Source organism: Ostrinia furnacalis, unplaced genomic scaffold (assembly GCF_004193835.3).
Source record: "Ostrinia furnacalis isolate ACB-3 unplaced genomic scaffold, ASM419383v2 OfSCF0932, whole genome shotgun sequence".
Taxonomy (NCBI): Eukaryota; Metazoa; Arthropoda; class Insecta; order Lepidoptera; family Crambidae; genus Ostrinia; species Ostrinia furnacalis.
This window is the reverse complement of record NW_021131171.1, coordinates 741,670-755,382: the sequence shown is the minus strand read 5'-3', so window position 1 is coordinate 755,382 and position 13,713 is coordinate 741,670. Positions and strand designations below refer to the sequence as shown.

At 36.7% G+C, this 13,713-nt stretch overlaps 2 protein-coding genes across 6 annotated transcripts in view; one reads left to right on the top strand and one right to left on the bottom strand.

Annotated features, from left to right (window-relative positions):
• Positions 1 to 13,713, bottom strand: part of LOC114350627 (uncharacterized) — a 125,402-nt gene that overhangs the window by 104,689 nt on the left and 7,000 nt on the right. The window lies entirely within an intron of this gene.
• On the top strand, positions 4,921 to 12,391 carry LOC114350640 (uncharacterized). The gene is made up of 2 exons (XM_028301508.1): positions 4,921 to 5,558; positions 11,542 to 12,391. The coding sequence occupies exons 1-2, from the start codon at positions 4,921 to 4,923 to the stop codon at positions 12,389 to 12,391; spliced, it is 1,488 nt and encodes a 495-aa protein (XP_028157309.1).

Here is a 13,713-nt window from a genome sequence, read left to right as displayed (position 1 = left end):
CCAATTGCGGTTACTTATCTTTTGTGAGTCAAGCAAAGAGAAATATTAAACGGGGATATCGGAAAAGATTTTATTAATAGAATTAGATACTTCCCCTCCGATCAGAGCACGAGATATCACCGTAACCAGAGAAACGGTACCGGTACGACTGTGTTCATGCCAATATAAAACTGAGATAATTCACAAAAAAATGAACGCAGACATCTTCTCCGAGATGTTTATCGCATTAATATAATACGGCATTAAGATTACAATGGGTCGGCTCCAGAGAGGTCCAATATAAGGAGCTCACAGGCTTCGCGTGCTTTGTTGTGAAAATAACTTTATGCCTCAGAAGGCGGGGACAGTATAAAGCAGAAACGGCTTTCAATAACGCCAATGGGCCCTCTATAATATATACTTTTGTAGTTCATATCCTTTGTGCAATAACGTTACGTCTGATATAATCCACGTTTGTTCTGGGTCTAGGTTCTGTTTATTCAAATGGAGCTATGAGAATATCCGTGGGTTTGAGGGAGTGCGTACGCTCCATTATTTCGAAGCCTAAAATGGTAGCATGCAAGCACTTGCAAATAGCTTACACGAAAGCGAGGCCCAGCGCAAACCAGATAGGCATCAAGATCAACAGCGCCGCTTCTATACCGCCGCGGAATCGCCGCTCTGCAATTACAAATGGGATATTTACAGCCAGTCCATTAGACGATATTTTAAGCTTATTCCGATCTTCGATCTATTGAATCAGGCACGCAACTGCTTGCCTTTGTTATCCACTTGGATTCCTGCATTGTTTATTGGCGCTGTCTTATACTTTTTACCATCGCAGGTTTTTTCTTCGTCTTTCTTTCTTTAGTCGTGAACGTAAATTCGTATTTTTATTACGAACAGCTAATTTAAGACACGGGCTGAGGATCACGACCGCTTCTTTGAGAGTTGCCGTGGTCTCGGAACTATGCAAATATTAACTTTGTAAATACATTCTAACCACAAAGGTTCACAGATCATCAGAAGTTTCAAAGAGTTCCATGAGTTTGTTTGTACTGATATCGAATTCCGTTTGAGTTTAATATCCAAATATTATCTCTGGCTGTGTTTATTTATTGATAGCAGAAAGTTAATCGTAGTACTACGAGTATTTACTCGGCCGAAAAGCTCGCACGGCCGGATTTGTGGCGCGATCGGTATGAAGAGACTGAATTTATTACTTCATAAGTCATGAGGGTTAAGTAATAATCGTTGACAATGGGCAATAAAGAGTTTATAGGCAGTAAAGTTCGATCCACTCGCAACGCGCCTCAGAAGTCAACTGCACGATTTCGAATTATAACTCCTTGTACACACCTCGTGAAATAGCACCTCCCTACCGTAATGGCTTTTTGATGTTCCAAAATATTTTATAAAAATAAAGTCTGTTTTTGCTGAAAGGCAATTTGGTAATAGAGCCGCTATTCTATACAATAATAAAGTGAATAGGGAACTTAATATTTACCCGTTATCTTATGTCAAGTGCAAACATATTGTAACTGAATGGTTAAAGTTAAAAAATTATGATGAAACAGAATCTCTGATGACAGGTTAAAGATACTTTAATTTTAAAAATATTGTAGGGTAACCAGACACACACACACACACTCACTCTCTCTCACACACACACACACACACACACACACACACACACACACACACACACACACACACACACACACACACACACACACACACACACACACACACACACACACACACACACACACACACACACACATACTTACTCAAAATTGTTTCGTATTAGTTATGGCACTAACGCTTTTGCTAATAGTATCATTTATTTTGTAATTTTACTATAACATAGAAGAGCGGAGCTTCCTAACACAAGCAAAACTGGTTGCTTAATGGGAAGCCCCAAATACTTGTAATGAAAAATGTGTAAAAGTTACCGAAATAAACTTTATTAAACTTTATTATTATTATAAAATAGACCTTCGTTCAATCCAAACACGAATTGATTCTTCATATCTCATATCAAAGTAAATATTGAGAAGTTATCTAAATTAAACAGTTTGAAAGTGTCAATATCTGTAAATAACGACGTATTTATCTAACTTTTCGATGGTGACGGTAATCTTTTACGATCTTTATAACGTTCAAGTAAAATTCTCAACTGAATGGTATCCCATTTTAAATATAAATTACCAAACCTTTTGCTTACCACACCGTTTTCTAATATAACCAGTCAGGAATGACTTTAAACCAGTTATTGAACCATTTGGTTAACAAGAAGATTACTTACAGTCATCGCTGGGCATTAACTTACTTAATGACAAGCCTTCACTGGCGCAATCGTCTATATTAATTGATATAAATATTTCTACTTATAATATAAAAGTATAAAATTAGAAACCAATGAATCATAAAGCGACGATAATCCATTACCAAGATTATAGTGTTTATTATCTCAAAACATTTTCTCATCCAGGTGTTTAATATGAGAATGCATCATGACTCACGGCTTACGATGAAAATAAATTAAACTGCAAAGATAAATATAGTCACGCACATACCACGATACACCGTCTCCGTCTTTCACCGAAGTTGTGAAGCGATCAATTAGGTGGTTTTGTTAGCACAAGCGATCACCATAACAGCATTGACGAAGATAATTTCAAACAATGGGTTGGGCGCTTACCAATTTGTTTACACTAATTTCTGTAAACAAACGTTTGGCGTGGAACGGGTCAGCGGTGAGGCAAAGCACACAGCTCGCGGCAACAGCATTACAAGGAAGATAATCTTGCTGCGGGTGAATGTTTAAAATAAACAGGACCGCGGCCGCCGCTTCCTATCACAACATTATTGTTTTGATTGTCCGACCATCCTCATCCTCGACGTGGCCAACCGAGAGAGCTATTATCCATGTACTCATAGCTCGAATAAATTGAGAGCCTGATATAATTTTAAATTGTTTAGATCGGGCGCATGATGAACCTCTTTCAACGCAAATAGCCGGCAAGATTAGCCGTAGAAAACTAAAACCTCATTATTTTCTCATCACTGTGCGCTCCAGGATCGGCTAACAGAACGTGTTTTCATAAGTTTCCTTAGAGTAATACGGAAGCCGCTGAAAATATTAAGCTTTAACGTAATTATGGTGCCCACAAATGAGTTGATATTGTTCACTGAGCTTTTTGAAAGTAAAGCTGACTTGCTAAATATAGATTTGAAATTCGATGTTTCCAAGGTTTAAATGATCTGAGCTGACTTGGCAAAGTGTAATGAGTAAAATAAGACGATCACAAGAATCAGACAAAACAGCTGTTTAATATCATGGAGGCTGTCTTGATGCATAAGTGCTCAATACGAAAATAGCACCAGCCTGAAATGATACAAAAGCAATTAACATAAATTGCGGTTAAACTGATATATTTTAATACCCGTGGTCAGAAAAGAAGCAGCTTTAAAATTTTTTCGTGACAACTCACGTACAGAACCGGAAAATTCCCACAGCTAGTCAGGTACAATACCAGTTGGCGTAATAACATTGATTTTATCTCTGACCACAGAAATGACACATGCTCAGACATAAACGTTTATTTGTCATGGCTGGCCCTTTCACACTTAACGCGATGGGGATCAACGAGTTTTGTAATTTGTAACCGTATTATAAAGTTATATTTGAATATTTATTCAAAGCTAGATTTTCCGATAGTTTACAGTAGAGGTACTAAATAAGTATATCATTTACATTTCAATAATGAAGCCGTAAAAGTGTCTACATAAAACGGCGAAGCTTACTCATAGATATTCGATTTTATATTCTTTTGATAATGAAGAATACATAAAAATTCTGTGTCTGAATAAAATATGTTCATATTATGAAAAATATTATCATAATACCTATTTTAGGTGATTCTGTGAATGATAAAACTACAAGTTAGATTTGCCCAATATCCCGTAAGTATTTGATTCATCTGTAAACTTTGCAGACGTATTTTGGAAATGCATTTTTTTTGGAGTGAGAGAATATGACAATATGACACCGTCATTATTTTCAGAAAATCTATCCCAAAACCCTAGACTTGTGAAGCACAAATAGCAATATGTATTTGTTCTCTGGGACATGACACTTCGTATGCAGCCGCCGCCGTGTTTGCCCAGGCCGACAGCCTGTGGAATGTTAGGAGTCCATCGATAATGACGAGCAAATACGACACGGTAATGAGACAAGCCATCCTGGAGCCGTGTGAAGAGTTCCGGAATAACACGGCCGTGTCAACAGCCCTCAAGTGGCAAGTTACTATAACTGACACTGGCACCTGCTTCAATGCTCTTTTAGCATCTGTAAATATGCCTTGCCTCACACCTCTTTAAGACACAGAGGTATTAACTAACTGAGGTAATAAGAAATCTAATGATAGGTAGGATTTTGAAATTAGATGCAATACAGCATTAAATAAACATAAGATTCTTGTCATTAAGTGTACCTAACAATACTATAAAGAAACGAAACCAAAGACCACAGACACAGTCGTATGAGCTTTCATAAATAAAACATTTTATACAGACCCCTCCCCTTCACATTTCATTGAATGCTATAATGTGTTCAAAACAGTGCGTTAACGACATATCCAGGTGTTGGAAACCAACAAAGAGTTTTTACACTTTTTATACTTTTTATTACTTTTTCTTCTAAACAAAATAAAATCAACTTCTTCACTTTGACAGCTCAAGAAAGTTGTTTTATTAATACATTTTTTATCCATATTTTAATTCAATAATTCAGTAATACAATAATTAATTTATGTCATAAGCAACATCAATTTGGTGCCGAAACCCATACATCATTCATATTGGTTTTTTTTGTGTGCTGCTGGAAAATTATCCCGAGGGCCAACGCCGGCATAGTTGCCGATTGCAGTAGGTATAATGGCTACCCAGGTTTGTGGTGACACTAACCAAAAAACCAAGCATTTACAAGGGCAGTGCAAGGCCGCTATAACACGATGTGTTACCTTTTTGAACAAGAAGACGGACCCGAGTGTTTTCGAGTTGACGAACAGAAGGAAAGCAATAGAAGAAGCGTTCGCGCGCTACCACCAGCTGGCGGACGAGGCCATTCTGCAAGGCCAGGAGGTGTTGGACGGTGAAGAGGAGTTCGAGGACCGCTATTACGATGTCCTTTCCCGGATCGACGCTCTTCTGGACCGCCGCAGCAGTGCTTCGCCGCTGGGGTTTGCGTGTGCCGTGGACGCTTCGACGCCGCTGTTCGAGACCACGAGGCTGCCTCCGATAGAAATCCAATCGTTTGACGGTAACAACGTCTGTACATACAAGCCATTCATGGAGCTTTTTATGGCATTAATAGGCAAAAACTGTAAGTTATCCAATGTACAAAAATTATATTATTTAAAGGGCTATTTAAAGGGCGAGGCTTTGAATCTTGTAAATAATCTGCCTCTCATAAACCAGTCGTACGATGATGCTATTGCTTTGTTAAATAGGAGATACGACACTAAGGGACTAATGATTAAAACGCATATTAGTGCTCTTTTAGATCTGCCTAGTATTACGCGCCAAGTCACACAACATTAACTATAATAATAAAGAAATCGCAGTAAGGAACCATAGACTTGGCACGACTTTGTCTAGATTTCATTACTTTTTAGAGATAAACAAGCAGCTCCATCGAGACTTGGCTAGTTTTTTACAGAATGTTTTTGGTGGGATTTAATCGACAGGACACCTACGAGCGAGCATTGACGCACGCACGCGTATTCTTCACCCATTTGCATCATAGGCTTGTGTAAGACTTATTATTTTTATTCTACCTGTATCCCAACTAATATTATAAATGCGAAAGTAACTCTGTCTGTCTGTCTGTCTGTCTGTCTGTCTGTCTGTTACGCTTTCCCGCTTAAACCTCGCAACCGATTTTGATGAAATTTGGCATAGAGATAGTTTGAGTCCCGGGAAAGAACATAGGATAGTTTTTATCCCGGTTTTTGAAACAGGGACGCGCGCGATAAAGTTTTTCTGTGACAGACAAAATTCCACGCGGGCGAAGCCGCGGGCGGAAAGCTAGTCATAATATAAGCTGTATGTTTTCCAAATAAAGAAAATAAAATAAAGACAATAAAGTATGTAATGTTGTATGATGGAAAGTAAAAAAAAAAACTGTGGTGTAAAAAAATTCATACTGTGCAGCATTTTAACTGCCTGAATATTAATAGAAACACGAAATCATGTATTTCCTCCGCCATTTTCCCCAGTTTGGCACCTCACATCACACATCATTTTACCGAAGTCAGCCCTATGGCATCGGCGCAGTATCGATCACTGACGTTTGTCAACAAAATGGTGCTCGACTCTTGAGACAAGCTAAATTACACCATATTATTATTGTTGACGATATTGAGCATGTATTTTTAAATACCTTCGCGAAGGAAACCTTCTGTACGCCTAGTACTTATTATTATTCTGTAAAACTAGCTTTTGATCGCGACTTCGTATGTACATGTCACCGAAACATTGAGAATTCCACCAGATTATAATCTGAAGTAGTTAAATTACAATTTAATCTAACCTAACTCACTGTTAGTTTACAATTTTACGCGTTATATTATAAAATGACAGCGGGAAAAATCGTTACCTGTTTCGAATTTTTAGCTTCTTAACTTTATTCTGTTTGAAAAAATAAAGAACACATAATTTATTGTTTTTTTTTCATCTGTTTCAGGTAAGCCATTTGATAAATAAACACTCTGCAATGACTGCCAGATAAAAGTAAGTTTTGTATAAAATTATGTATTAAATTAAGTATCAGCTCGGATGTTAAACTAATAAGGTCGCCCCCGGTCTAAAATGTAAGAAAAAGAAACTTGGTTTATTTTCGTTTATTTGTATACTTTTTTGCGGTGAAGAATAGTGGACTTCGATCTTACAATAATTTCTTTTACGTCTGTTAAGAACATTTATTTACATTTAATTATTCTCGACACGTTTCGTCGAAAAGGTATTACTTTTTTAAAATAAGTGAGTTAGTAAAAAGGTAATTATTTTGAGTGATATACCTACTTCTAACGACTTAATAAATATGCTGTGCTTACAAGAAGAAGAAGTTCTACGTGTTATTTTATTTTACGTAAAAAACAAGGTAAGTTCTCATTCAAATTACCTATTAGAAATCGTAAAACCATCCTACCCTATAATCAGATACTAAAACACGCAGACTTTAATACACCATCTTGTATTGCATGAACGAACAGCATGCTTTTAATGTTTCCATGCCCGTTACATAGCTGGCGCTGTGCTCCGTTGAATCGCGGTGGCGACTTATTCTTTGGGTCATATATAAAGCCTCCGAGACGTTTCCGTCACCACTTATTAAAGCCTAAGAGGAAACGTATGAGCTCATCTTTTCCTTTGATCTCATCTTTTCCTTATGGTTGTGAATTAGATATTAGCAACCACAAATTGTCGTTATTTTTGTAAGTGCTGCAGTAGCTTAACTACTGTAGTGCTAGTAACAAGATACAAAACCGAGTGGTTTCGGCAGAATGGAATGCCATCAAAAACAAACTTGTAAAAAACCGAGTCTCGCAACTTAGTTCTTCTACCGTAAAAAATTGTGAGATCCATATAAATACTAATGGTGGATTCGACCAAACAAGAGTAAATATTAATCTCAGAATAAATCGTCAGTTTTCACATATTTCCTTTTATACTAAAACTGTCAATAAGCTAGTTATACCAGGAGTTATTCTCGGATAAAAGTTTGGTCGAATCGGGCCTAAGTTAGTTAATTTATTCAGTCCCTACTTAAGGAACCTTCTTATGTTATTACGTAATTAGCTAACCTAAAAATATCTTAAATTGACTAATACCAATATTAAAAAATATTAAGGTAAGTTTCTATTCAAATTCTATCAGACCCCAAAACAAGGAATGCGAAATTTAATACCCCATCTTGTATTGCATGAACGAACGGCATGTTTTTAATGTTTCCATGCCCATTACATAGATGGCGCTGTGCTCCGTTGAATCGCGGTGGCGACTTATTCTTTGGGTCATATATAAAGCCTCCCGAGACTTTTCCGTCACCACTTATTAAAGCCTTAGAGGAAATGTATGAGCTCATCTTTTCCTTTGATCTCATCTTTTCCTTATGGTTGTGAATATTATATATTAGCAACCACAAATTGTCGTTATTTTTGTAAGTGCTGCAGTAGTTTTTTATGGCAATACTAGCCAGTGACGGTTCTATTTTGTCAACTCAATAAACTACTTTTTAATTACAATGCAACTAAAATCTTAATTTACAGGTAATTTCAAATTAATTAAGATTTAAGACCAGAATGAAGTGCCTATTTAAAAAAGTTGTGCTTTATTTAACGGGGAGTGGTGGCAAATACCCAATTGACCACCCCGTCTCTTCGAGTGGATGTCGTAATAGGCGAGAAATATCTGAAAATGTGTGTTGAAATTCGAACGAATCGGTTTTATGCGGGACACTGCAAACGGATATTCGTGTGAACGTTAATATACACGTATAAGTACCACTAAACGGCAGCAAAAAACAGTTCCTGTAAAAAACGGGATAGATATGACCGAAAAATACCTTGCCAAAGCCAATATGTATTAAACTAGGTGTTTTTAGTAATTATTGTGGGTAGGTTACCCACAATATGCGCGTACGATACACCTTTATCTGTTACTGTGCAGAAGAATCTAGCATCGTCAAGCAAGTAAGGTCCAAATGTCATTTGCGTAGAGTGCACATTTCCTTGACCTTAACCTTAGGTGACTTATTTTCACCAAGGAACTCGAACAGAGTTGTTAAATAATGCACCTTAAATCTACGAGATTTGGGCTCAGTTTGATCGGCACCTCCTAATGACTGTATTAATATATTATTTTACCAATTAAGAGTAGGCGCACACCGTTGATTTTTCGTCGGCCGATAGTTTAGTCGGGCAGTTGATCAGTATGGGCATGTACGGGAGTGCGCACACTACGCCGCGATTCTATTTGGCCGAATCTTTAAACAATTTTAAATCGGGCACAATAATCGGTCAACTAAAACGGTGTGCGCATACTCTAAGGGCTCTTTCCCACTGAGATGTCCCGTTTTTTGCAGGATCCCATTTAGTAGTACGTGTTTTAATATTAACGTTCACATGAACATCCCGTTTGCAGTGTCACGAAACCAATCGGTTCGAACTTGGAATTCGAATTTCAAACATGACAATGTGTTCTTACACGACATTCCAGTTTTGCAGGATCCTGCATTACTGGATTCCGCACAACTGGCTTGCCGTGGGAACGAGTCCTTAAAACTATAGATCGTTTCATCCACGAAGACGCGACCAGACGCGTCCCACCATTCTTCCGAGTCTTCCACCTTCGGCCTGGTCGTCACTTACCATCAGGTGAGATACAGGTCAAGAGCTTCCTCGATGTGGATAAAAAAAAATCCACTAATGTTTGAGTGTTATCGGTACACGCTAAATTATCCATGAGTGCACACGCACACTACAATAATGACGCTCGGATTGCTCGGATCAAACTCCCCGCACCCCGCGCTTCCCTCGACCAAAAATTGGTGGGGCGCGTCTTCGTAGATGAAACGATCTATAAAATAAAGGACAGTGTTAAGCTTCAGGTGCCGTCGTGTTTATTAAATGGTGCTGCTTGAGCCACTCAGCAGCAAGGACAAAAATTTAGATCTCAATACCATAACTTACCTCATCATCTCAGCCATAGGGCGTCCACTGCTGAACAAAGACTTTCCATGGTTGCCCGGTTGGTAGCGGCCTGCGTCCAGCGCCTGCCTGCTACCTTTATGATGTCGGTCCACCTTGTGGATAACATAACCGACCTATTTCAAACTAATTTAGCAGTAAATATCACTGGATTGTGTGTTTATTAGTATGCCCAAACAAAAATCTTATCTGCTTAAGTACTGACTTTGTAAAACTTTGCCACTGAGATGTAACTGCGCACAGTGACATCTATCGGTGATCAATGCAATCTTGAGTTAAACTGTTAAAAAATATTTAGTTTAATTAGTACTTCCTTGCAAATAAAACTGGATTCCCGTAAGAAAGGGCCTTTAAGGCATATTATTATACTAATTAGATAACAGTATAAAAGACATAGCATAAAAGTCAAAGTCAAAAGTCAAAGTCAAAATTTCTTTATTTGTTTAGACTAATAAATAGTTCTTACAAGCAAGCATAGCAAAGCAGTCACTAAATTAATCTATCACAAGTGTTACATTTTACTATTGTGTAGGTATAGTCCAGTCATTATAGTAAGTTCACCTCGGAATTCGAGATACCCAGCTGTAAGTCTGTAAATACGTGTATATTGACACCCTAAAAGTTGTCTCAAAACCTACATATGGTAGGGTGTAAGCAACTATTAAATTTCAAGGTCAACGGTCACAAAAATAGGTTTTTTGCTCTTTTTTTAGAAATATCTCATTTCCTATGGGTTTTTTGCTATTTGTATTTATTATCAATATTGTAGAATACTAAATTCTCTAGAAATTTTGTTTAAAAACTTTTTTTATACGGTGAACCGTTTTCGAGATAGAGGGCGGAGAGCGCGCGGTCACTGCATCACTTCAGGTCTACTTAAGCGGTTTAGATTTTTCATACAAAAGGATTTTCCCGCTAATTCCTGTGGGAATTTCGAGAATTCCTTGTTGTAACTAAGCTTTGAGTTTACTAAGGTAGGGGAGAGGGGGGCAGCTTTGGACAGGGGCAGCTTAGAACAAATGAATTTAAAAATCACTGGTTTAGGCTACAATGGTATAAATCATAATTTATATTGCCAGCACTGATGCGCATAGCTGTCACATCTCATTTTTAATATCTAAATGTAGGTTAACCGGCAAAAGCGGTTTTTTGTTTTTGACTGCCAATTTCGCACTTTTTTATTTTGGTTCTAAGGATTTTGTGGACGTAGTTTTATAAAATAGTGAGTGGTTTGTTTACTATATGGAAGTTTAAATAGTTTCAATGAAGATTTGATAAGAAATTGCGATATAAAAGTATGTTCCGTTATTAAATTTATGTTTTTTTCTGGAAATATACCCATGGGGCAGCTTTGAACGAAATGGTTGGGGCACCTTTGAACTTTATAAATTTTCTTTTTTAAGTGGTATTATGAAACCTTAAGTTTTCTAATACTTCGTAGAAGGTTTTTACACAAAAAATAAGCAGATTGCTTTACTGTGACAGATAAAATTTCAAGCTGGGTGAAGTCCGGGCAAAAGCTAGTTTTAGTAGTTGATTGATATTATTTAAATTATGCAGTTTTGTCTTTGATGTGTCATTAAACAGAAAGTTTATTAGTATTTAGTTAATTGATATATCTTATATTTACTTTTTTTTTAATAATATCCCTAAGTTTTGTGTTACTTTGTACAGAGTGATGTAAAATAAAATAAACATGTTAAATTGATCCCAAATGACACTGATCATTTAAAATTTTGTTTATTAATTATTTTAAAAATACATATTCATAAATATTCAGTTTTANTATTACGCTTGGCACTGCCCAGGCCATCCGTTCCTTAGTGTCACAGATTTCGCAGCAAATGAGCGCGCTACGTAGCTATGATGAGCCCGTTGATAGCTGGGACTCCATATTGGTGTGCATCATGATGAAGAAATTAGATTCACTGACTGTAAGATTGTTTAGTGCAGAGCAGGACTATCGTAACATGCCCAGTATGGAGTCGCTGGTAAGTTTCCTAGAGAGACGTGCTATCTCGCTGGAGGCTAGCTCGGCTTGTGACACGAGCCGTACAGAAAGGGCTTCGAGGTCTTTTCATATTTCCACTTGTAATACAAAACCTAATCCAGAGTGTAATAATGCAAAATCAACAATGATTCCTTGTTTGTTGTGTAAAAATGACTATCACAAATTGTACAAATGCCCTACTTTTTTATTGATGACTAATTCAGAAAGGCTTTCACATGTAAATAATTACAATTTATGTAAAATATGTTTAAATAAGCATGCACAAAAATGTAGATACCATTTTACATGTTCTTTATGCAAAGAGAATTCCCATAATTCTTTAATACATAATAATTCATTTGAACAATCAAAATCTGTACATAATATTAATACATTGCATGCATCCAACAATGTAAATAATTCATGTCAATCTGAAACTGTACATACTCATCCAAATAATAATTTGTTTCCCACTACTTATTCACACAGGCAAAATAATATGCCTCATGTCGTCAAGACTGTATTAGACTCAGGGAGTCAAGCTTCTTTTTGTAATCAGGCCTTAGTCGTCATGCCAGGTCTTCATACATATTATAATACAAAGGTATTTCATACATTGGGTCAAACTCGATGGGGGTCTTGGTGACTCTGATCCATTTATAAATATGTTTACGATGGTTTTCATTGCTTTTACATTATGATATCTTTTTATTTATACAAGTGAGGAAACTTGAACCAAGTTTATTTTTATTTACATTAATTTCAGTTATCTTTCAATATGAATGTTAAGTGTTTTGTGTTTGTTTTAATTGTTTATTATGTGTTAGATCGCATACTATTCAAAAATTTAATGTTACATCGACCGGTAGGTACATTTCCAGAGATTGCTAAGATCTAGATTTCATGATTGTTTTGATTTATACACCTGAAAATGTTATCCTTCATAATTGCATTTTAAGAGTAATTGCAAGTTCAGTTATTTTAATCATAAGCTTTTATTCATTGTTTAATACAAATAACTTAAATTCTAGTGCGTGTTGCATTTCGCGCGCGAAACTATGTTGGAAACCAACAAAGAGTTTTTACACTTTTTATACTTTTTATTACTTTTTCTTCTAAACAAAATAAAATCAACTTCTTCACTTTGACAGCTCAAGAAAGTTGTTTTATTAATACATTTTTTATCCATATTTTAATTCAATAATTCAGTAATACAATAATTAATTTATGTCATAAGCAACACCAGGAAGTAAATCATATAAGGCAAAGCAGTACGTGGCTGTGAAGCAGTAAACTTAGAACACCCGAAAAGGTCGCCACAAAATTAAATCAAACTTTTTTCTCTAAGGAATAATAGCTATATTCGTTCGACCTTAGAAAAGAAAACAAAGTTTTTATTCTTCCAAAATATTGTGAGAGAGTTGTGAATTTTCATTCCTATCAACTTATTCTTTACTCAACTGTAATAAGATGTAGAATCCCTCGTCGCATTGCACATATTTAATTTAGTAGGGATCGTAAAGATTCGCTTACCTGCTTGTTTGTTGTGTAGGAAAGGGCCCGTCGGGCGTAGAACCTTTTTTTACAATCAATTTTATGTGTGGGAATTTTAATGTGGACCAAAAATGGCACGTTCTCTTCTCCACAGATGGGCCACATTTGGAGCCGATACTTGGCAAACACGTGTCGCGTTCACTCATAAAATCTTTAGTAACGCCCGACCTTGTGTTGTACATTTTTGTGCGATGATAACGGAATGGGCATTGTTTTCGTGTTTTGTTGTTCATTTGTTATGTCGTAAAGCTGCAGCTGTGTATTTTCAATTACGCGCACGGAACAAATGATTGATGTGTAAAACAGTTTCTTTCCTCACTCGAAACGAGTTTATCGCCGCAATCGATATAGCGAGGCTACTATTAATTTTATCGTCGTGGCTGCGGCGTGATGCGAGGGTTCAGAACTGCAAGT